At 41.5% G+C, this 23,474-nt stretch overlaps 1 protein-coding gene across 4 annotated transcripts in view; it reads left to right on the top strand.

Annotated features, from left to right (window-relative positions):
- Positions 1-1,304: 1,304 nt before the first annotated feature.
- SLC4A5 (solute carrier family 4 member 5) overlaps positions 1,305-23,474 on the top strand; it is a 101,761-nt gene continuing 79,591 nt past the window's right edge. For 3 of the 4 annotated variants that reach the window (XM_036262626.1, XM_036262622.1, XM_036262625.1), the window contains exons 1-3: positions 1,568-1,625; positions 19,476-19,556; positions 20,236-20,427. In XM_036262626.1, coding sequence (XP_036118519.1) covers positions 19,478-19,556; positions 20,236-20,427 — 271 coding nt within the window. In that variant the 5' untranslated portion in view covers positions 1,568-1,625; positions 19,476-19,477. Of the gene's footprint in view, positions 1,357-1,567; positions 1,626-19,475; positions 19,557-20,235; positions 20,428-23,474 lie in introns of those variants that run through there. The other variant, XM_036262624.1, reaches the window with a different exon arrangement.

Raw genomic sequence — 23,474 nt, 5'->3', positions numbered from 1 at the left:
CCTCCATCTACACCTCACCACCTCCGTCTATATCTCATTACCTCCATCTACACCTCACCACCCCATCTATACCTCATCACCTCCATCTACACCTCATCACCTCCGTCTATATCTCACCACCTCCATTTATGCTCAATTACCATATTTCCACACTTATAATTCTACCTACCACTTCCACCTCTGCCATTTCCACCATACTACCACTTCCCCTTTTGTGAGCAGGTAGCCAGCACAGAGCACCTGGGTAGAGAGGCAGAAATGAGCTAGAAGATTACTCACATGGCTCTGGGCTTGAGAAGTCTTCAAGGTCTTTGAGATCCAGGACCTCTCAAGGTCTCTTTTTAAAAATGTTTTTGATTTTTTTAGAGAGAGAGATAGAAACATCAATGTGAGAGAAACATCAATCAGCTGCCTCCTGCATGCCCCTTACCTGGGATTGAGCCTGATACCTGGGCATGTGTCCCAATGGGGAATGGAATAGGACCTCTCAGTCCATGGGACAAGGCTCAATCCACCGAGCCAAACTGGCAGGGCATCCTCTCCAGCTCTTGATGTCCTCTCATCTCTCCAAAAAGATCATCTTGGAGTATTTAGTGAAGATTGTGATAAAGATAATAAGCATAAGTACACATGCTTATACAAACTCATTGACCACAAGTACAAACTGCCACAACTTCTAATCCCATAGGTGCAGATTTAGGTACCTGCGATGTGATAGGGTCTACTATTGGCATCTCTGCAGTCTTCAAACTTAATGACTTATAGGTTAAAGATATTCAAAGAAGTTGTAATTTTGGATGCCAGCCATCCGGGGTCACTTCACTATGTAATACCAGACTCAGGACTATGCAGGCTCATGGATGGGCCACCACCTGTCTGTAAAATGGTGACCCTGGGGTGGGGCTGGATCATCTCTAAGGGCTCTTAGGCCTCCATTCCTAACATCTTTCTGAGACTGAATCCAAAAAGTACCTGGGGTAGAAGCTATGCAGGGAGATAAACCAACACTTCAAAATCCAGGCTGAAACCTAACACTGCTGTAAAAAGATCACCAAGTTAAGATCCAAGAAGAAATTTAGAGCAAAGACCTCTGCCTGTGATTGCGGCCAGCTCTGTTAAGACCCTGCACTACCCTGGTCTGTTAGCCAACAGGCTCACCCTGCAGGAAATGTCCCTTCCCCCACCCTAGTCACATGGCTGGCCACCAGCAAGCCCCACAAGTCAATCTCCTATGCCCCAAATACTGTTCAGCTCAGAAATCACAGAGTGTCCTTCTTGCCATCCAACAGCAACAGAGCGAGCGAGTCTGGGCTTCCTGGGATTTGGATCGTGGTTTCTGGTGCTAAGACTGTGGAGGTAAGTTTGCATCTTGAAGTTTCAGGGCGAGTGGACCGTGCTATGCAGATAAGGGGAAATGTGCTTCACAGTAAGAGCTTCGCACACTGAGAAGGAAAACACCATGAAAGCTGGATAAATCTTCCAAATGACCATTGGACAGTTGCCTTTTCTTAAAAAAGATTAGACTGTATTAGTCACCTCAGTGCCTCGAGTTCACTGGTTTGGGTCACAAAACGTCACACCACATGAACAGAAGTGACAGGAGACTCCTTCTCTCCGACACCCTGGTGAGTTCGTATTTTTGGTTCTCCTCTGATGGGACTGAGAATCTTTTCCTTCTAGGCATGTACGTTTCTACTGTCTCTGCCAAATTTATGAGACTGGCTGAGACATTATAAATTAAGAAACCCCCCCTGAGATTTGCCTCTTTCCAAGAAAACTATGGGAAAACAAATTACATCTGTTAATGTAACCTCTAGGGAAACTGAATCATGGCCTCCTTTCATTACACATTTCTGTTGTTAGGTTTTGGATACAGTACCTGGTTTTGTTACTGGTGGTTTACTTAGGGATATTTGCTTGTTTTGTCTTTCCTCTCCTGGGCATGCCTGGGGCTGGCGGGTGCAGGGACGATGGGAAAGCCATCTGTTGGGAGGATGGCCTTTCTCTAGCTTCTAGTTTAGCTTCTGAAAGCCCAGCATGACCCTGTGTCATTCTTATTGATTCAGTTCACAAAATAATCCCAGATGAGCCCTTTAATGACTACTTCCGGCTCTCAGAGAGGCTCACTGGATGCCTCATTGGACTGGTCCCATGTCCTTAGGTATAATAAGGTAAAATGGCTTAAAAGACAGGGTGGGAGGTAAGCTCTCAAGAGGCTGATGAATGTGTGGCATAACATTTTTTTTTTTCCCAGTTAATTTTCTTCCAGAGACATGATGTCTAATCTCAAGGACTTATTATCACAATAAGGACATATTTGCCTTTCTTCCCTAGTAATGAAACTATTTGTTCTGTTTCCTGTGTCTACTGCAAATATCTGGAACAAAGTAGATTTTTTGGACTAAATTGATGTAGCCTTGTGGATGGGGGTGGGTTGTTAAATGACAGGTATTCAATCACCAGGGTTTTGATGGTCCAAATGTGCTGTCCACCCATAGGTTGCCCAGGTCACCACCTCCTCACTGCAGTGGACATGAAAGCTGCTTGGACAGGGGTCCTGAGTGTCTGTTCATGATTGCGACACTCTGGTCCTTACCCTTACAGGCTTAGGGCACTGATTTTATCATCAGGGTTTGGATTCCCAGGGATCCCAAATATGATTCCAGGCTGGTGGCAGGGGCAGTGAAGTGGTATAGGACTAGGACCCTCAAGTGACTCAGAAAAGAAGATAATTTGGTCTGATCTCTCACCAAAAAGCCATGTTTCCCACCAAGCTCATCTATGATCTAAAGATGGATGAAAAATAGCTGGTGGTTAGTTGGGCATTGCAGGGGCTGGTGAAAGAACTACTGTTATGAGTTCTTTCATTTGCTACATGGAGGAGGCTGGTGTGTTGCTAACACAATTCTTTTGGCAACATATTATAGTGGATGGTGTCCTGGTTAATACTCTTTTAGATACAAATAACTAAGATCAACTGAAGCTAGCTGAGGAGGAAAGGGTGGTGGTGGTGGTGGTGGTGGTGGTGGTGGTGGTGGTGATGGTGTGTGTATTATAAGGCCATTGGGAGTGACAGGAATTCAGCTAGACCTCAGGAAGGGCCTGGAACCCAGAAGTGAGAGGCTTCTTCTAGACCACCCCAATGTCTTTATTTCTTTCCTCTTCTTCCTCCCTCCTTTCACTGGGTCCAAGAATCAGAGATTCCAATTGGAATCTTGGCTCCACTATGCCTGATTCTGTGACAGAAAAAAATTACTTAATTCTCTGAAAAATAGGGTCAAAATTATGCATTTCATGAAATTTGGTCAGGATTAAATGAGATCATGAAAGTAAAATATCTGACATTCAATTAATTTACATTATGAAATATTAGAGATAGAAATTTTATTTCATGGGTTTGGTTATGATTGGGAAATTAAAAAAATTTTTTTCTTTATTAATTTTAGCGAGAGAAGGAGGGAGAGGGAGAGAGAGATAGAAACATTGGTGAGAGAGAAAATCATTTGGCCGCCTCCTGCACGTCCCTCACTGGGGATCAGGCCCACAGCCTAGGCATGTGCTCTGACCAGGAATTGAACTGGCGACCTCTTGGTGCATGGGTCAATGCTCAACCACTGAGCTGAGCGTGATTGGGACATTTTATTATGGGCCCTGCAGCGGTCGATGAGAGCAATCGTTAATTTAACATTTTTCCATACGGCCAACACCTGGCTTCAAATGGACAGCTTCCTTTGAAGATGATCTGGGGCAGCCCCAGTCCTTCTGCTACTCCTACACCTGGAAGGGAGATTATCTCAAGTTGTGAGGAGGTGGGGAGGAAATGGTCTCAACTAGTGCAGGACTTGGACAGGTACCTCCACCTGAATGTAAGCTGCATTTTGTCTCCATGCTTCTGTAGTTCTTTAGAGTTTTCATCTCCATTTGCATGTATCTTGCCACTTTGCATTCACTTTTGCTTGGTTTCCAATCTGAGAATCTGTGGTGTTTCAAACGTGAAAGAACACATTATTTTTTTTATCCTCACCCGAGGACATTTTTCTATATTTTGTTCAGATAGAGTGGGGGGGGGGAGAAAGAGAGAGAGAAAGAAAGAGAGAGAGAAACATTGATGTGAAAGGGACACATCGAGTGGTTGCCACCCACACGACCCAACCAGGGCCGGGGACAAACTGCAACTGAGGCACGTGCCCTTAGCGGGAACCGAACCCGGGTCTCTCTGGACCACAGGCCAACGCTCTAACCGCTGAGCCAAACCGGCCAGGGCAAAAGAACACATTTTCAAAACACCCCAGAAATCTATTTTATTTGTATTTGTCAGGAACTGTTGACTGCAAGTGTCAGAAACCCAACTCAAACGTGAGAAAAAAAATAAAAGGAATTTATCAGCTCAACACAACTGAGAAGGCCAATTAGAATGAACTGATTCAGGGAGTTACAATGTTATCAATACTGTTCCCTGGGTGCTTCCCTCTACATGGCAGGCAAGGTAGTGGCCCCCAAGTTTATTAGCCTCACAACACCAGAGCAGAGGGGAGGTGGTGTTTTGGGACGGATCAAGCAGAAATGTCCTGGGAAGAATTATGATTGGCCCAGCTTTGGGCAGGGATCACCCCAGTGTCTGTGGCCAGGGAATGAGAAATGTTTGGCCAGGCTGAGTCACTTGACCTATCCTGAGGTGTGGGAGAGACGGGGTCAGCCCTACCTAAACCATTAGGAGGTAGTTCTCTGTAAAAAAGAGGATCTGTTACTCAGCTTCTCTTTACTCCTCATGCCATGCCAGGGAGGAGAAAGATATGAACTCTTTAAAAAGCCATCAATCTTTTTGATGCTACCAGTGTGTTCTCACTAAGCTTAACCTGTTCACAGGGCCCAGTTTGAATGAAAAGACATGAACTTGTTATGTATGTGAAGCAAATTCAGTGTATGGAGATTCAACTTAATAGAAAATATAAATTAGAGGCTATTTCCTTAAACCAGTGGTTCTCAAAGTATGGTCCCTGGATTGGCAACAACAGCATCAGTTGGAAACTTGTGGGCATGTAAACATTCAGGCTGCACCTCAGATCTACTGAATCAGACACGCTGGTGGGGCGGGGGAAGGGAGGGGCAGGGGCTCAGCAAGCTAGATTTTAACCAGCCCTCCGGGTGACTGATGTTTGCTCAAGTTTGAGAATCACTGTCATAAAGGTTCTTTGTTTTCTAATTCTGAGTATTTTAAACATGATTCACTTTTTTAAAAACTTATCTTTATTGTTGAATATATTACAGATGCCCCCCCCTTTTCCCCCATTGACCCCTCCTCCCTGCTCCTGCTCCCCTCCTGCCTTCCCCAGACTATGGTCTGTGTCCATTGGTTATGATTATATGCATACAAGTTATTTGGTTTATCTCTTTAAACATGATTCACTTTTTTTTTTTTTTTTATCATCCTCACCCGAGGACATTTTTCCATTCTTTGTTCAGATAGAGTGGGAGGGAGAGAGAGGAACAGAGAGAGAGAGAGAAACATCGATGTGAAAGGGACACATCGAGTGGTCGCCACCCGCACAACCAACCAGGGCCGGGGACAAACTGCAACCGAGGTACATGCCCTTAGCGGGAACCGAACCCGGGTCTCTCCGGACCGCAGGCCGATGCTCTAACCGCTGAGCCAAACCGGCCAGGGCATGATTCACTTTTTACAAATATATTTTTATTGATTTGAGAGAGAGAGAGAGAGAGAGAGAGATTCAGAAACATCAATGTGAAAGAGAAACATCAATCAACTGCCTCCTTCATGTCCCCTACTGAGGATTGAGCCTGCAACCCAGGCATGTACCCTGACCAGGAATAGAACTGGCGACCTTTTGGTGCTTGGGATGATGCTCAACCAACTGAGCCACACTGGCCAGGGCAATTATGATTCACTTTTAACAAATAGTTTTAAGTATGGATTTTCTGGAGATACAATTATCACATACAGTGAGACCACATATGTTATATTGGATTATTTGCCTTAAAACGTTTAAAATGAGCCCTGGTCGGTTTGGCTCAGCAATTAGAGTATTGGCCCGTGGTCCAGAGAGACCAGGGTTCAGTTCCCACTAAGGGCATGTACCTCTGTTGCATTTTGTCCCTGGACCCGGTTGGGGTTGTGTGGGTGGCAACCACTTGATGTGTCTCTCTCACATCAATGTTTCTCTCTCTCTTTTCCTTCCTCTCTCCCTCCCGTTCTATCTGAAGATAAATGCAAAAAATAAATAAATGTTTAAAATGAAAATGATATGTAACCATAATGTAAAAATCAGTTAACACACGTAAGGTCGTATAATAAAAAGCAGCAGAACTCTACCCCAGCTTTCCACATACCCCACAGTTCACTTCCCAAAGACAACCAGGTGGAATTCTTTTAAATATATCTATATCTATATCTATATCTATATCTATATCTATATCTATATCTATATCTATATCTATATCTATATATATATCATCTATCTATCTATCTATCTATGCATGTGTGCATGAACAATGGACATGGACAACAAAGCTGGGTACAGGGTGGGAAGAGGGGAGGGGGGAATCAGTGGGGGGAAAAGGAGAAACATCTGTAACAGAAATAAATTAATTAATTTAAAAATAAGCAGTGTTTATACTCATGGTTACATACCACAATCACGTTTTATTTCTTGTAGTTTTGATTTTTCCCTGGTGTGATCACCTTCTTTTTTCTTTGCATTTTTTGTCTTTGTCACTCCCTTAAGTTGTTCCAAATTCTCAAGGAGTGTGTCAAATCTCTTGCATTTCGTTTTTTTGGGGGGTGGCTCCTCCTGAAATCTCACCTTTAGCTCTTTTGAGCACTGACTACTCTCTAGGGCTACAGCACAGCTGTCCTCAAAAACCTCCCTTCATTATTTTTCTGGTTGGACTACTCTCTCCTGGGTCCTACTGTCTTCCACTTCTTGGTTCATGGTGGTAGCATATTTAACTGACTTTATAGGTTAGGAGAAAGATGTAAATGATTTTTTGCAAGTCCAAAAAGGGACTACCCTCACTTTTTCTTTTCTTTTTTTTTTTTTAAGGAAAAACAGACTGGGCACTGGCCAGTTTGGCTCAGTGGTTAGAGCGTAGGCCTGCAGTCTCGAGAGACCCGGGTTCGGTTCCTGCTAAGGACATATACCTCAGTTGCAGTTTGTCCCCTGCCCTGATTGGGTCGTGCGGGTGGCAGCCACTCAATGTGTCCCTTTCACATCGATGTTTCTCTCTCTCTCTCTTCCTCTCTTTCCCTCCCACTCTATCTGAACAAAAAAAAAAAAGGAAAAATGTCCTCAGGAGAGAATAAAAAGAAAACAGAAAGAAAGAAAAACAGACTGGAAGCTAGTCTTCCTCTACTGGGGAAGTTTGTCTTCTTCACCTGAGCACAGAGCTTCAGGAGGGATGCACATGGAGTGGTGAGGGAGGAAGAGGACATCTGCCTAGTCAGCAAGAGCAGCTGAATCAACCCTGGTGATCAATGAGGTGACAGATGTCACAGCCAGATCACTCTTATATCCCACTTTCACTCTTGACGGGTACTTTGACTGGGTAGAAAATGCTAAGTTGGAAATCCCTCTCCCTCAGAATTTTGGAAGCCTTCTCCATTCCCTTCTGTTATTTAAGTTGCTGATGTGTCTTCTAGTAGTCTGATTTTTATTCCTGTATAGGTGACTTATTCCTGTTTCTCTCACTCTAGAAGGCTTTAGAATTTTCCTTTTCTTCATATTTAGTATTCTAAAATTTCAGTGATGTATCTAAGTGTGAGGATCACCCCCGATAATTCTTTGTGCAGAGTATTCAGTTGACCCATATTGTCTGAGAATAGTATGTCATAACAGGGAGGTCTCTTAGTTCTTAACAAAATTAAAAATTTTAATAATAAAATATTTCAAACTTGTTGAATGACAAACATTCATATATCACTGTCCAGAATAACAGATGTTACCATTTATCCTATTTGCTTCATATTTATTTTTATCTAAAACATCGAAGATATAGCTAAAACATCACCATTAAAGCTTACTTCTCCCCAGAGGTGGCCTGAAGTTACGGCTCACAATCCCCTGCATGATTTTATGCTTTTATTACTTATAAATGTAGCTATAAACAATATTGTGTGCTTTAAAATTTTGTGTGTCTTAAAGTTTAATATAAATAATATTATTTTATTTGTATTTTTCTATAACCTGCTCTTTTGCTCATTATGTTTTTGAGGATTATGCATTTGATACATGGAGATCCAGTTCATTCATTTGAACTCCTAATAGAATTGCATTACGTATTAGTTAGGAAGGCTTTCACGTAAAAGTAACAAAACTTGGCTAGCAGTTTAAATAGTATATAAGGTAGGTTTTTTTAAAAAATAATTTTTTATTAATTTACTTTTGTTACAGATATTTCTCCTTTTTTCCCCATTGACACCCTCCTCACCATTCCCCACTCCCCATACCGGCTTTGTTGTCCATGTTCATGGGTTATGCGTACATGCATATAAGTTCTGTGGTTTATCTTTTCCCTCCCCCCATTACCCCCTCTTCTGAGGGTTGTCGGTCTGTACCCTACTTCCACGTCTCTGGGTCTATCCTATTCCTCAGACTGTTATGTTCATTATATTCCACAAATGAGTGAGATCATGTGATACTTGTCTTTCTCTGCTTGGCTTGTTTTGCTTAGGCTAATACTTTCCAGGTCCCTCCATGTCGTCTCAAAGGATAAGAGATCTTTCTTTCTTACAGCTGCATAGTACTCCATTGTGTATATGTACCACCGCTTTTTTATCCATTCGTCTACTGATGGACATTTGGGCTGTTTCCAGATCTTAGCTATTGTAAATAGTGCTGCTATGAACATGGGGGTACATATATTCTTTCTGATTGGTGTTTCAGGCTTCTTAGGATATATTCCTAGAAGTGGGATCACTGGATCAAATAGCAATTCAAATTTAATTTTTTGAGGTAACACCATAGTGTTTTCCATAGTGGCTGCACCAGTCTGCATTCCTACCAGCAGTGTACTAGAGTCCCCTTTCTCCACACCCTCGCCAACACTTGTTGTTTGATGATTTGTTGATGGCAGCCATTCTGACAGGTGTGAGATGATACCTCCTTGTTGTTTTAATTTGCATCTCTCTGATGATTAGTGATGTTGAGCATTTCTTCATATGTCTCTTGGCCATTTGTATGTCCTGTTTGGAGAGGTGTCTATTCAGCTCCTCTGCCCATTTTTTAATTGGGTTCTTTGTCTTCATTTTGTTGAGTTGTATGAGTACTCTATATATTTTGGAAATTAACCTCTTATCTGATATATCATTAGCAATTATGCTTTCCCATACAGTGGTTGCCTTTCCATTTTGATGATTGTATCTTTTGCTGTGCAGAAGCTTTTTAGTTTGATGTAGTCCCATGTGTTCGTTTTCTCCTTTGTTTCTGTTGCCTTAGGTGATATATCAGTGAAAATTCTGCTGCGTATATGTTCGAAATTTTGTTGCCTACATTTTCTTCTAGAATTTTTATAGATTCACGGTCACATTTAAGTCTTTTATCGATTTTGAGTTTATTCTTGTGTATGGTGTAAGTTGATGGTCTAGTTTTATTTTTTTTGCATGTAGCTGTCCAATTTTCCCAACACAATTTATTAAAGAGGCTGTCTTTACTCCACTGTATGCTCTTGCCATCTTTGTCAAATATTAATTGAGCATATTGCCTTGAGTCCATTTCTGGGTTCTCTATTCTGTTTCACTGGTCTGTATGCCTGTTCTTGTGCCAGTACCAGGCTGTTTTGATTACAGTCACTTTGTAGTATAACCTGATGTCTGGTATTGTGATCCTACTTACTTTGTCCTTCTTTTTCAAGATTGCTGTGGCTATGCAGGGTCTTTTTTGGTTCCATATAAACTTTTGAAGTATTTGTTCTAGTTTTGTGAAATATGTCGTTGGTATTTTGATGGAGATTGCATTGAATCTATAGATTGCTTTGGGTAATATGGACATTTCAATGATGTTAATTCTTCCAATCCATGAACAAGGTATGTGCTTCCACTTTTTTATATCTTCCTCTATTTCTTTTTTCAATGTCCTGTAGTTTTTTGCAAATAGGTCCTTTACTTCTTTGGTTAAGTTTATTCCTAGGTATCTTAATTTTTTTGCTGTAATGGTAAATGGGATTGTTTTTTCAATTTCTCTTTCTGTGAGTTCATCATTGGTGTATAAGAATGCCATCAATTTCTTGACATTAATTTTGTATCCTGCTACTTTGCCAAATTCATTTATTAAGTCTAGTAGATTTTTGATGGAGTCTTTAGGGTTTTCTATGTATAATATCATGTCATCTGCAAATAATGACAGTTTCACTTCCTCCTTTCCAACTTGGATCCCTTTTATTTTTTCTTCCTGTCTCATTGCTGTGGCTAAGACTTCCAGTACTGTGTTAAATGAGAGTGGCAAAAGTGGGCATCCCTGTCTTGTTCCTGTTTTTAAGGGAAATGCTTTTAGTTTCTGCCCATTGAGTATGACGTTGGCTGTAGGTCTTTCATATATGGCCTTTATTATGTTGAGATATGATCCCTCTATTCCCACATTGCTGAGCGTTTTTATCAGAAATGGATGCTGGATTTTGTTTAATGCTTTTTCAGCATCTATTGATATGATCATGTGGTTTTTATTCTTCATTTTGTTTATGTGGTGTATCACATTTATTGATTTGCGAATATTGTACCAGCCTTGCATCCCTGGGATGAATCCCACTTGGTCATGGTGAATAATTTTTTTTGATGTATTGCTGGATCTGATTTGCTAGTATTTTGTTCAGGATTTTGGTATCTATGTTCATCAGGGATATTGGCCTGTAGTTTTCTTTCTTTGTAGTGTCTTTTTCTGGTTTTGGAATTAGAATTATGCTGGCCTCATAAAACGACTTTGCAAGTCTTCCTTTTTCTTGAGTTTTTTTGGAAATAATTTGAGGAGAATGGGTGTTAGTTCTTCTTTGAATGTTCCGTAAAACTCCCCAGTGAAGCCATCTGGGCCTGGGCTTTTGTTTGCTACAAGAGTCTTGACTACCTCTTCAATTTCTTTAGTTGTTATTGGTCTGTTCAAGTTTTCTATCTCTTCCTGGTCCAGTTTTGGGAGACTGTGTGTTTCTAGAAATTTGTCCATTTTGCTTAGATTGTCGAATTTGTTGCCATATAATTGTTCATAGTAGTTGTTAACGATCTTTTGTATTTCTGTGGTGTCAGTTGTTACTTCTCCTCTTTCATTTCTGATTTTGTGTATTTGGGTTCTCTCTCTTTGTTTCTTGGTCAGTCTAGCTAAAGGTCCATCAATCTTGTTTATCTTTTTGAAAAACCAGCTCTTTGTTTCATTGATCCTTTGAATTATTTTTTTTTTGGTCTCTATGTCATTTATTTTTGCTCTGATCTTTACTATTTTCTTCCTTCTACTTGCTCTGGGGTTTTCTTTTTGTTTGCTTTCTAGTTCTTTAAGTTGTGAGGTTAGACAGTCAATTAGAAATTTTTCTTGTTTCTTGAGGTAGGCCTGTAGTGCTATGAACTTTCTTCTCAGAACTGCTTTCGCTGCATCCCATAGATTTTGTGTTGTTGTGTGTTCATTTTCATTGGTTTCCAGGAAGTTTTTAATTTCTTCCTTGATCTCCATGGTAACCCATTCATTGTTCAATAACATGCTATTTAGCCTCCATGTTTTCAGATGTCTTTGTATATTCTTGTTGCAATTGATTTCTAGTTTCATGCCACTGTGATCTGAAAAGATGCTTGATATGATTTTAATCTTCTTGAACTTGTAGAGATTTAGTTTGTGTCCTATCATGTGGTCTATCTTTGAGAATGTTCCATGTGCCCTTGAGAAGAATGTGAATTCTGTACTTTTGGGGTGTAATTCTCTGTAGATATCTATTACATCCATTTGGTCTAGTGCTTCATTTAGAGTCTCTGTTTCCTTGCTAATGTTTTGTCTACAGGATCTATCCAGTAGTGTCAACAGGGTGTTGAAGTCCCCTGCTATGATTGTATTGCTGTCGATTTCTCCTTTGAAGTCCTCCAGAAGATTTTTAATATATTTTGGTGCTCCTATATTGGGTGCATATATGTTTATCAAGGTTATATCTTCCTGTTGGATAGATCCTTTCAATATTATGTAGTGGCCTTCTTTGTCTCTAGTTATGGCCTTTGTTTTGAAATCTATTTTATTAGATATGAATATTGCTACCCCAGCTTTTTCGTTTGCTTGGAAGATTTTTTTTCCATCCCTTCACTTTCAACCTATGTGAGTCTTTTGTTGTGAGGTGGGCCTCTTATAAACAACATACAGATGAGTCAGCTACTCTGTGTCTTTTTATCAGAACATTCAGTCTATTTACATTTAAGGTGATTATTGATATGTAGTTATTTATTGCCATTTTTGTTTAGTTTGATTATATTTTTCTTCCTATTTCTTCTACCAATTACAGCAGTCCTTTTAACATTTCTTGCAGTGCTGGTTTGGTGCTAATATATTCCCTTAGCCTTTTTTTGTCTGGGAAGCTCTTTATTTGACCTTCTATTTTGAATGACAGCCTTGCTGGGTAGAGTAGTCTTGGATTCAGATCCTTGTTTTTCATGACCTTGATTACTTCATATCATTTCCTTCTGGCCTGTAGTGTTCCATTTGAGAAGTCAGCTGATAGCCTTATGGGGGTTCCTTTGTAGGTAACCTGTTGCTTATTTCTTGCTGCTTTTAGGATTCTCTCTTTGTTTTTAATTTTTGGCATTTTTATTACTATGTGTCTTGGTGTGGGCCTGTTTGAGTTCTTCTTACTTGGGGCTCTCTGTGCTTCTTGAACTTAAATGCCTTCTTCCTTCACCAAATTGAGGAAGTTTTCTGTCACTATTTCTTTGAATATATTCTCTAACCCTTGCTCATTTTCTTCTTCTTCTTCGGGGACGCCTATGATGCGAATATTATTACGTTTCCAGTTGTCCCACAGTTCTCTTAAGCTGTCTTCTTGTTTTTTAATCGTTTTTTCCTTTTGGTTTTCTGATTGGTTGATTTTTTTCTTCTAATTCACTAATCTGGTCCTCAGCTTCCTCTACTCTGCTGTTTAGACCTTCCAATGTGTTCTTTATTTCTGATATGTCATTCTTGATTCCTTCTTGGTGGTTTTTAATTTCCAATTGGTTGATTTTCAGCATATCTATGTCCTTACTCATGCTGTTGAGCTTCCTCAAGATCATGGTTCTAAATTCTAGCTCTGTTAACTTGCCTAACTGCTCCACATTTATCTCATCCTTGGTAGAGGTCTCAGCAAAAGCTCTGAGTGCCCTCCAAATCATGAGTGTTCTCACACAGTTCCAGTCCAGTCTGCCCTCCCTTTGCTGGAGCCTAAGGTGAGTGGCTGTGGCTATTTTAGCCTCTGTCCTGGCTCTGCGCTGTGGAGTCGCTTGGGAGTTTAACCCGAGGGCACTGCTTACAGGTAAGACTGCTGCTGACCGTGGGCTCCCAGCCCCCCTCTTACGCCTCTGCAATCCTACCAGGATTGAGTCAGTGTCCTTGGTTATATGGTCCTCCAAGCTGCTTTTCTGTTGCTTTTTCCTGACAATTTGTCTTAGTTTAGTTTTAATTCCAGTTTGGTCCTGGGAGACAGTCTGTGTAGCTTCCATTCACTCGGCTGCCATTTTGGAATAGTTGTTTGTTTTTTTTAAATATATAACAAGAATCTCAGATATGAGCAGTCTGGAGCTCAGTGATACTACCAGGAATCCAGGTTTGTTCTAGCCTTCTGCTTTGTCTTTGGCCTGAGCCTTTGGACAGATCATCATTGCTGCAAGAAGGCTGCTTCATCTAGAAGTCTCATGTCCAAGGTCTATACAGGAAAAGGGGAAGGATAACACGCATTCCTGCTGTCTGTCATTTTTTATTAGAAAAATAAAAGCTTTCCTAGAAGCACTTTCCAATGGACTTTTATTTAAATCTTTTTGCCTTGAAAGGGTCACATGACCACTCCTAAGATCAGGTATTGGCTAAGAACATAAACTATGAATGGCTTAGACAGGTCACAATTTATGCCCTGGGTTGGGAAAGGTGTCCATGGCAATCAAGGGCCCTATGTCCCTACCTGAACAAAGTGGGTGAGAAGAAAAGGTAATGGATGTTGGAAAGTGTAGCAGACACTGTTAGATGACCTCAGTGCCCATTCTTGCTGTCTTCCTTATTAACACACCCAATTATATTTTCCAAGTAAATCCTTACTTTCCTGAGTCTTTTGTCATATGATCAGGTTTGGTTTTCAGTAACAGAAAAATTAACTTTAATAGTTTCAACAAGTAAATGGTTTCATTATTTCCCACAACAAGAAGCCTAAGTGTGGGCTATCTCTGGATAGCCCACACTTTGCTAGAGCACTTTGCTAGAGCAGCTCAGCAAAGACACTGACTCAGGCTCCTCGTCCCCTTGAATCCATAGTTATCATGTAGCCTTCATCCCCTTGGTGACAAGATGGCTGCTGCACTTCTGAGCATCATGTCTATACTCCAAAGACTGGTTTGCCAGATAAAATACAGTTTTCCCAGTTAAATTTGAATTGCAAATAAGTAGTGAATACTTTATTGCACGAGACATGCTTATACTAAAACTTACTTGTTTTGTATATGAGACTCAAATTTTACTGGGAAAACTGTGTTTTTATTTGCTACACCCAGCAACCCTATCTAGTGAGGAAGAAGAAGAAAAAACAAAGGGGCTTTCTTCTGCAGAGGCTTTTTTCTGGGAAGGGAATCTCTCCCCATGTTCTTTCTCCTATATCTCTTCAGCCAGAGATTGCTGAAGGGCATCTCTGGGAGGTGGCTGTTTTAAGTTGGTCACATTGCTGCCCTAAACAGAATCAGAGCAGAAAGAGATAATGGATATCAGGCTGATCAGGTAGCTAGCACTGTCCTCCACAGGTGTCTCACACACACACATCCACATCCACACTGACATCTCCTCATCCTCTCCTAATAGTTACATCCAGTGGGGATGTTGCAAATATATAAAAACCAATATGGCGCTCTCATTGGCCAATCAGAATGGATATTACCTGACCATTAAGAATGGGCAGCTGCCACAAGCAGAAGCATACGCACACAAGTGCATATTGGTGGACTACCAGCCCTGCTTCCAGCACATGTTTTGGTGAAATTAACATCCATTTTTATTTACTTTGAATATATAAATATTGCTCAGTTCCAGGTTTTTCTTGGAGCATCCTGTCCAGAGCCTGTTCTAAGATGCGACCATTGCTCTTGGGGTTGCTGCATAGCTCTCCTCCTGGGGTTGCCTGTGCTGGTCTTTCTTAGGAAACCCCATTTCTAGGATGCCATATTCCTTTCTTAGATGCCCCTTCAACTTGCGGAGTTCTTCCTTCAATCAATTCCTGAGAAAAGATGCATAGCAGGTACAATTTTGAGATATTTTATGTCTGCAAATGCCCTTATTCTCCCTTCACATTTGATTGATAGTTTGGGTAAGAATGGAATTCTCAGTTGGAAATACTTTTTCCTCACTTCTGGAGGCTTGACTGTATTGTCTGGTAGCTTCCACTGTGGCTTTTCAGAAATTTGATGCCAGTTCTTATGTCAGATTCTTTGTAAGTGACTTATTTTCTTCTTCTGGAAGCTTCTAAGGCCTTCTCTTTGCATGTAATATTTGAATACTTCATGATGATGTGACTTGGAGTGTATTTTTTTATTTTTTATAATTTTTTTGTTTTGTTTTTATCCTCACCCGAGAACATTTTTCGATATTTTGTTCAGATAGAGTGAGAGGGAGAGAGAGAGAGAGAGAGAAACATTGACGTAAAAGCGACACATCGAGTGGTTGCCACCCACACGACCCAACTAGGGCTGGGGACAAACTGCAACCGAGGTACGTGCCCTTAGCGGGAACCAAACCCGGGTCTCTCTGGACCGCAGGTCGACGCTCTAACCGCTGAGCCAAACCGGCCAGGGCTGGAGTGTATTTTTTTAAAATTCATTTTTTCTAGGCTCTCAATGGGCCTTTACGACCAGGAAATTCAAATACTTCAGTTCTGGGAAATATTCTCGTGTCATTTCCTTGATAATTTTCTCTGATATCTTTTGAGAATTTGTCTTACTTTGATGTTGGATCCCTTGGATTGATCCTCTGATTTTCTTGTCTTTTTCCTATTAAAAAGATCTTTGTATGTGTGCTCTATTGTCTGACATATTTTTTTCAATTTCACGTTCCAACTCTTATTGAAAATTTTCTTCTAACCTATCTTTGATTTCCAGGAGGTATTTTTTTCTTATTTTTTAAAAGTTCCAGGTTTATAGCATTTTGCTTTTGTTTTTATCACGGATATAATGTCTTTTCTAGTCTAGTTGAAGATGTTGATTATGTGGGGTTTTTTTAATGGTTCTTTGGCTGCTTGCACTGCTCCTGTTTCCTTGGTCTCTTTCCCTGTTTGCTTTGCCCTCTGTCGGTCTGGCCATCATATTTTGGGGTGGAGCTGCCAAACAGCTGTTCTACAGGCTGGTCTTGTTGATTAATAGACTCATGGTGGACAACTAGGTGAAGCCCTCAGCATTTTGTTGGAGTCTCCAAAACATCAGAATCTGTAAGTCCTCCAGTCCCCCGCCTGGAGTGTGTATGCTCTGTTAGTGTTCCAGGTGTGGAGCAGGCAGAGGGCTGCTCATCTAACTGCCTCTACTTAAATCCTTCCCCTACTCAGTGAAAGTATTCCTTCTTGCTCTCCTGGTTTAACCCCTCCATCTCCTGGGTCGGGGGCACTCTAGGAGAGTGGAGCCTAGGAGAGGGAGAGAGCTGAGGGTTTAACTGACTCCCTACCAACTCTCCTGCTTTCAGTCTGATCCTAAATCCTGGTCTTCAGCTGTATCTACTGACCCCAGTTTCCTCTTTTTCTATGTTTGAGAACTATTTTGTATATGTTAGAGACTAATAATTGAAGGTGAAGATACGATGTTATTTTTTAAAAAACTCCTGGTGTTTTTCTTTTAATTACAGGAAAATTTCAATCATAACAAAAATAAACAAAATAATATAATTATTCTTTCATGCCTATACTCCAGCTTTAATAATTATCAATATGTGTGGCTTGTGAGCCTTTCCTATAATCATTTAAATTAGTGATGATTGGTTAATTCAGCTTTTTAATTCTTCTAGAGTCAATTTTGATCATTTATATTATTTTTCTAATAAAGCATTTATTAGCTTTGTGATTATGAACTGTAGTTCCAGAAACAGTTGTCTGGGTTTGATTCCCTGTTCCTCCATTGGGAAGTCGATTAAGCTCTCTGTGCCTCAGTTCCTTCATCTGGAAGATGAAAATAATAATGTTACTTATGTCATAGGGTTGCTGAGATGATTCAATTAAGGCATATACTCAGAGCATTTATAATAAGGTTTGACACTTTGCAAAGGTAGCTATCATGATCTAAATTAAAATGTATTGGCATAGTTTTTCATGGCATTCATTTACAATTAATAATTTTTCTATTATATTTTTTAGGTATATCTTATTTTTATTTATTTATTTATTTATTTATTCATTCATTCATTCATCCATTCATTTATGTTACAAAAGGATGTTTCTCCTTTTTCCCTCATTGACATCCTCCTCCCCCTCCCTCCCTGCCCCGTCCCCAGCTTTGTTGTCCATGTCCATTGGTTATGCGTACATGCATATGAGTTCTGTGGCTTATCCCTTCCCTCCCTCACCCCCTTCTGAGGATTGTCAGTCTGTACCCTACTTCTATGACTCTGGGTCTATTTTGTTCATCAGTTTGTTTAGTTCATTATATTCCAGAAATAAGTAAGATCATGTGATATTTGTCTTTCTCTGATTGGCTTGTTTCGCTTAGGATAATACTTTCCAGGTCCCTCCATGTTGTCTCAAAGGATAAGAGATCTTTTTTCTTACATCTGCATAGTACTCCATTGTGTATGTATACCACAGGTTTTTTATCCATTTGTCTACTGATAGATTAATAAATCCATTAATCATCTTGGGCTGCTTCCAGATCTTAGCTATTGTGAATAATGCTGCTATGAACGTGGGGGTCTGATTGGTGTTTCAGGCTTCTTAGGGTATATTCTTATGACAGTTTCACTTCCTCCTCATTTTTCCTAATGTTTATTTATGAATATTCTCTTTTCTTCTTTTTTAGTTTTGCATTTGCCTATTTTAATAATCTTTTAAAATAATTGCCTTTGGCTTGGCCGGCATGGCTCAGTGGTTAGAGCTTCAGCCTGTTCACCAAAGGTCACAGGTTGGATTCCTGGTCAAGTGCACATGCCTGAGTTGCAGGTTCAATCCCAGTTCTGGTTGGGGTGCATGCGGGAAGCAACCAATCGATATGTTTCTCTCACATCGATGATTTTCTCTTTCTCTCTCCCCCTCTTTCTCTTCCCCTCCCCCCATCTCTTCTAGTCTCTCTAAAAATCCATGGGAAGAAAATCCTCAGGTGAGGATCAACAACAATAAGAATAAGAATAATTGCCTTTTGAATTTATTTATTTATTTATTTTTTATTATTTTTTATCCTCACCCAAGGACACTTTTTTCATTTTTTGTTCAGATAGAGTGGGAGGGAGAGAGAGGAAGAAAGAGAGAGAGAGAGAAACATCGACGTGAAAGGGACACATCAAGTGGCTGCCACCCGCATGACCCAACCAGGGCCAAGGACAAACAGCAACGAAGGTACATGCCCTTAGCGGGAACCGAACCCGGGACTCTCCGGACCGCAGGCCGATGCTCTAACCGCTGAGCCAAACTGGCCAGGGCGCCTTTTGGATTTATTAATCATCTCTATGTTTGATTGTTTTCTATTTCATTATTATTTTCTTTTATTCTTTATATTTACATACTACTTTCTTTGGGTTTTCTCTCTTGTTCTTTTTCTAGGTTTTTTAGTTGAATGCCTATTACATTTATTTTCTTCCTTCCTTCTTCTCTCCAAGTATGTTGCATACCACCAATTTCAATATGTAATAGTTGTGATTGTTGAGTTCTAAATATTTAATAATTTTAATTGTGATATTCTATTAAACCCATAATTAGAACTTATTTTTAGTGTCTAAACATATATGTGTGTGTGCATGCATATGTATGTGTGTGTGTGTGTATAAATAATAGAAGTAGAATACAAATTATTATATATATAAAAATTTAAATATATACACAAATTCTCAAAATTTATCAAGGCTTTTCTGTGACCTATTAAATGTGCTTTCCCTGTAAATGTTCGATTTGTAATTGAAAAAAAAGGTGTGTTCTCTATTTGTTGAAGATAGATAATTGAGTTTCTTTAATTTGTTTATACATTTTTTTTTGCCTTAATTTTTTTTCATCTGCATTGTCTCCCACTATGAGTGTGGATTTAACCATTTCTCCTTGAAATTCTACCTTTTTGTGTCATACACATTTTGAGGCTGTGTCCATTCTTTACTTTATAGATATGAAGGTGGAGGAGGAGAAGGCTGGGGTAGGGAAGCTGGACCCTGCTACCTACAGGAGACGATGTCAGGATCAGGAAGGTAAGGTCACCTTGAGAACTTGAAGCAAATCCTAGGGGGGTCTGAGAATTCCTTAATTATCCCTATAAAAACCCTTCCACTGGGGAATCTAGAAAGCTGGTCACTTCTCCTGATCCACCCACAGTGTCTCCTTTAGACCAGCCTTCACTCTGTCTTAAAGGGACCACATGGTCAGGCTAGAGAAAGGAAACTGAATTTAAGGTTCTTGGTAACTGCAGTTCTTGAAAATTCTAGTCTACACAACCAGCCATGAGAAACCCTACATAACTTGCTTTTCTGGAAAGTAGTTCATGTAGCCCTTGGTTGTTAGTAAAAATGGCCCTCGACAGAGGTGTGAGCAGCTTTTCTGTAACAGCCAAAGAGGGGCTTGGCATTTTGGACTAAATCAGTGACTTCTGTCCTGCGTCATAAGTCATACGTGGTCATGGCTGCTCTGGACGAACACAGGAATGGGGAACACAGTTCGAGCTATAGCACCAAGGGTGTCTTTTTCTGCAACACTGAGTTTTTCAGAAACAGACTTTGATCAAACCCAAGTCTTGGGGAAGTGGCTCTGTCCAGGAATCCCATGTCTTCCATTTTGCTTTTGGCCTGAGCTCTTTGGAACTGGAGGACACCAAGGAGATACACCAGCGTCTAGTAACTCTTGCTCCCCCTCGCTCTTGTGTTGTGCCCACAGACTGCCGTTCCATCCACATTGGGCTTTCAGTCCCCAGTTACCCTCAGAGGAAAAGAGGCCAGAAGGCACACCATTCAGGCCGGCCAAAGGCCCGCTGGGGCCTGTGGCCTGACAGGCCCCTTCAGGAACTGACCAGCGTGGGGAGCAGGGGACACCACAGGGACAGTGGTGTGGATCATGCCAGCAGGACCCGTGAGTTCTTGAAGGGCGCACTCTGGGGAGCCATCTACCCGTGGGTGCGGGCGGGGCATGGCAGGGCTGGAGGGAGTCTCTGGAGATGTGGCTGGCGTCCCAGGCCCCCTCCGTTCTACGGCTGCCAGGATGGTCTCACTGCTCAGAGACACCTTTAGTCAGCTGAACCCCTCTCTCCGGGGTGACTTTGAGTTCTCTGCTCTGATCCATTCCCTGTTGTTTTCATGGTTTAATGCTCAGAATTATTTCCCTCATTTTCAAATTCCTCTGGACCATGTGGCCATTGCGCTTGGAACTGATACAAGCATGACTGTTGGGCGTGAGGCACCGTGCTCAGGAAACGGAATAGTTTCTTCCATTACCTCACTTTCCCTCCTCACCTGAGCTTGAATGAATGGTGCAGAATTGTCTCAGACCCTGCACGGGGGCTGCAGACCCCTGGGAAGCCTTCTCCCAGGTCCACAAAGCCCCAGGGCTTCTCCTGCTGCTGCAGAAATCAGTTCTGGGCTGATTCAAAATCAGTCTTTTGTTCTTTCCTGTGGAAAGAAAGACGTCAATCTTAAGAGGAGTAAGAAGACTGGCGTTCCTGCCCTGGCCAAGTAGCTCAGTTTGGTTAGAGCATCATCCTGACACACCAAGGTTGTGGGTTAGATCCTCGGTCAAGCACGCACATGAATCAATTAATGAATAATCATTAATAAGTGGAACAACAATCAATGTTTCTCTCTCCCTCTCCCTTCCTCTCTCTCCAAAAAAATTTTAAAAAGGGCTGGAGTTCTTAGAGCACAGCTGTGACATTTTATTCTCATGTGACTTTACTGTTTCTAGGAACATAATTTTACCCTTATCCAATCCCACATCTGTCCAATAAATAATGTTTAATTGGTTTCTATTACATATTTTTACTGTCTTGAGCAGGCAGTGGGCCTAATCCCCAGTGTGGGGCATGCAGGAGGTGGCCAGTCGATGTTCTCTCTCATTGATGTTTTTAACTCTCTCTCCCTCTCCCTTTCTTTTTCTCTAAAATCAATAAAGAAAAAATATTTTGTTTAGAAAAAGAAATCTTATAAAGATTACCATCAAAATGGAAACACAAAATTTAAAAATCCCCATAGAATCCACCTACCCCTAAGAATGCATTCCAGACCCAGTTTTAGACGCGCTGATTTAAGGGAGCCACAAAGCCTGCTGGCAAAGTCAACAGCCACAGTGGTTTTCTGTAGCCCAGGGAGCTGAGCTTGGTCCTGCCATTCTCCCTGGGGTGGTGGAGGTGGTAGAATGACCCCTCAGTCTTCACTTCCACAAGCCAAACGGGGCGTTGTATGTGTGATGCAGATACAAACCCTGCTCCACCACGTCACAGGGTCAGTGACCACGGCTGGCGGAAGGGAGAACAAAACAGCCCAGGACCCTTGCACCTGCTTCATCTAGATGACTGTCTGACTCTCCCACTTCTCCTGGCTGTAGGGTACTTGATCACGTGTGTGTTTTCCTCTCTGAGTGTCCTGTCTCTTCTCTGAGTCCATCCAGACAGCCAAGGCAGGAGGTCCAGCTGGCCCGGCCACATAGCCCTGTGGGAACTCCCACTACACAGGACGGGGCTCATGCGGAATGTGGGGGCCTGGGCGGCAGGGGTGGCTAGATGTAGTGGGGCCTGCGTGCAAAGCAGGCTGTGCAGATGAAGAACTGGCAGGAGACTCCTTCAGTCTCCACCTTGCTGAGTAATGGCCAGGATCCAGCAAGACGATGCATGTGAGGGAGCTTTGTACGTACAAAATGGCCGTTCATTACAATTTTATTAACTAAATGTATAGTATTGATAAAAGGGAGATGTTACTCTCCCCATCTTCAGATTGGGAAATCAAGGTTCAAGGGGATGTAATGTGATGCAGCTGTAATCAGTAAAGCTGCGATTTGAGAACAGGTCTGTTGTCTCCAAAGCCTGTGCATGGCTGTCCCACCACACTGCTGTCCTGCGTAAGACGTCATTAGTCAGTCACCCCACGCAACACAGGCTGAGGATCACATCCTTCCTAGCAGCCGAAGTGCCTCATAGTAGGGAATAATGTGCCATAGCAGTTGGTTTGTTTATTCTCTCTCTCTCTCCATACAATTCCTTCCCCTAGTGTGAATATAATTTTAGGAAGTCAATACCTAGCAATCAATCGATTTCAACTCAAGCAGAGCATATATGAGGAATCGAAGTATCTAGCTGTGGTGAGACTCGGGAGGAGCCTTGCTTCCTATCCCGGAAAGAATGCATTTTCTGGCTCTGAGAACCTCTTGAGGTGCCATTAGGAGCAAGTGGATAGGAGCAGCTGTAGAACGTGGCTGCACTTTTACTTTGCTAGGCTGGTAATAAGAACTGGAGCCGAGATCCAAGAGAAACAAGATCAGCCAAGCCCAACCTGGCTGTGCAGTCCCTGGAGTCTTGGTGTCCTCATCTGCACAGGGAAAGATGGTTATAGGAAGACCAACTGCTTCAGTTTGCCTGGGACCGAGGGTTTCTCAGGACAAGGGACATGGGACTTTCAGTGCTAAAACCAGGTCAGTCCCAAGCAAACCCCGATTGTGGGGCATACTAAGTTGTTGTGAGTCACTAAATGCTATGTAAACAGACGTAAAATACTTTACATGGTGCACGGTGCCTGGTAGACACAATATGTTAGTTCAGTTGATACACATTAACTAATTAAAGAGCAAGGAACTCAAATCTTTTTCCTCTACATGTGGATATTGATTTGGCTTGGCTGATTGGTACCAAGGGCTTATAAGATCCTTCTGGTGGGAGAGGTGTAAAAATTATTTATTTATTTTTTATTTATTGATGTTAGAGAAAGAGAGGAAGGGAGAGAGAGATAGAAACATTGATGAGAGAGAACATAGATCGGCTGCCTCCTGCATGCCCCTCACTGGGGATCAGGCCCACAGCCTGGGCATGTGTCCTGATTGGGAATCGAACTGGCGACCTCTTGGTGCATGGGTTGGCCCTCAACCACTGAGCCACACCGGCCAGCCAGGGTATGAAAATTATTAAGGCCTTTTTC

This window comes from Molossus molossus, unplaced genomic scaffold (genome assembly GCF_014108415.1).
Source record: "Molossus molossus isolate mMolMol1 unplaced genomic scaffold, mMolMol1.p scaffold_m16_p_15, whole genome shotgun sequence".
In the NCBI taxonomy this organism is placed as follows: domain Eukaryota; kingdom Metazoa; phylum Chordata; class Mammalia; order Chiroptera; family Molossidae; genus Molossus; species Molossus molossus.
The sequence above is the reverse complement of the archived record's forward strand: the minus strand, read 5'-3'. Positions and strand labels throughout refer to the sequence as shown.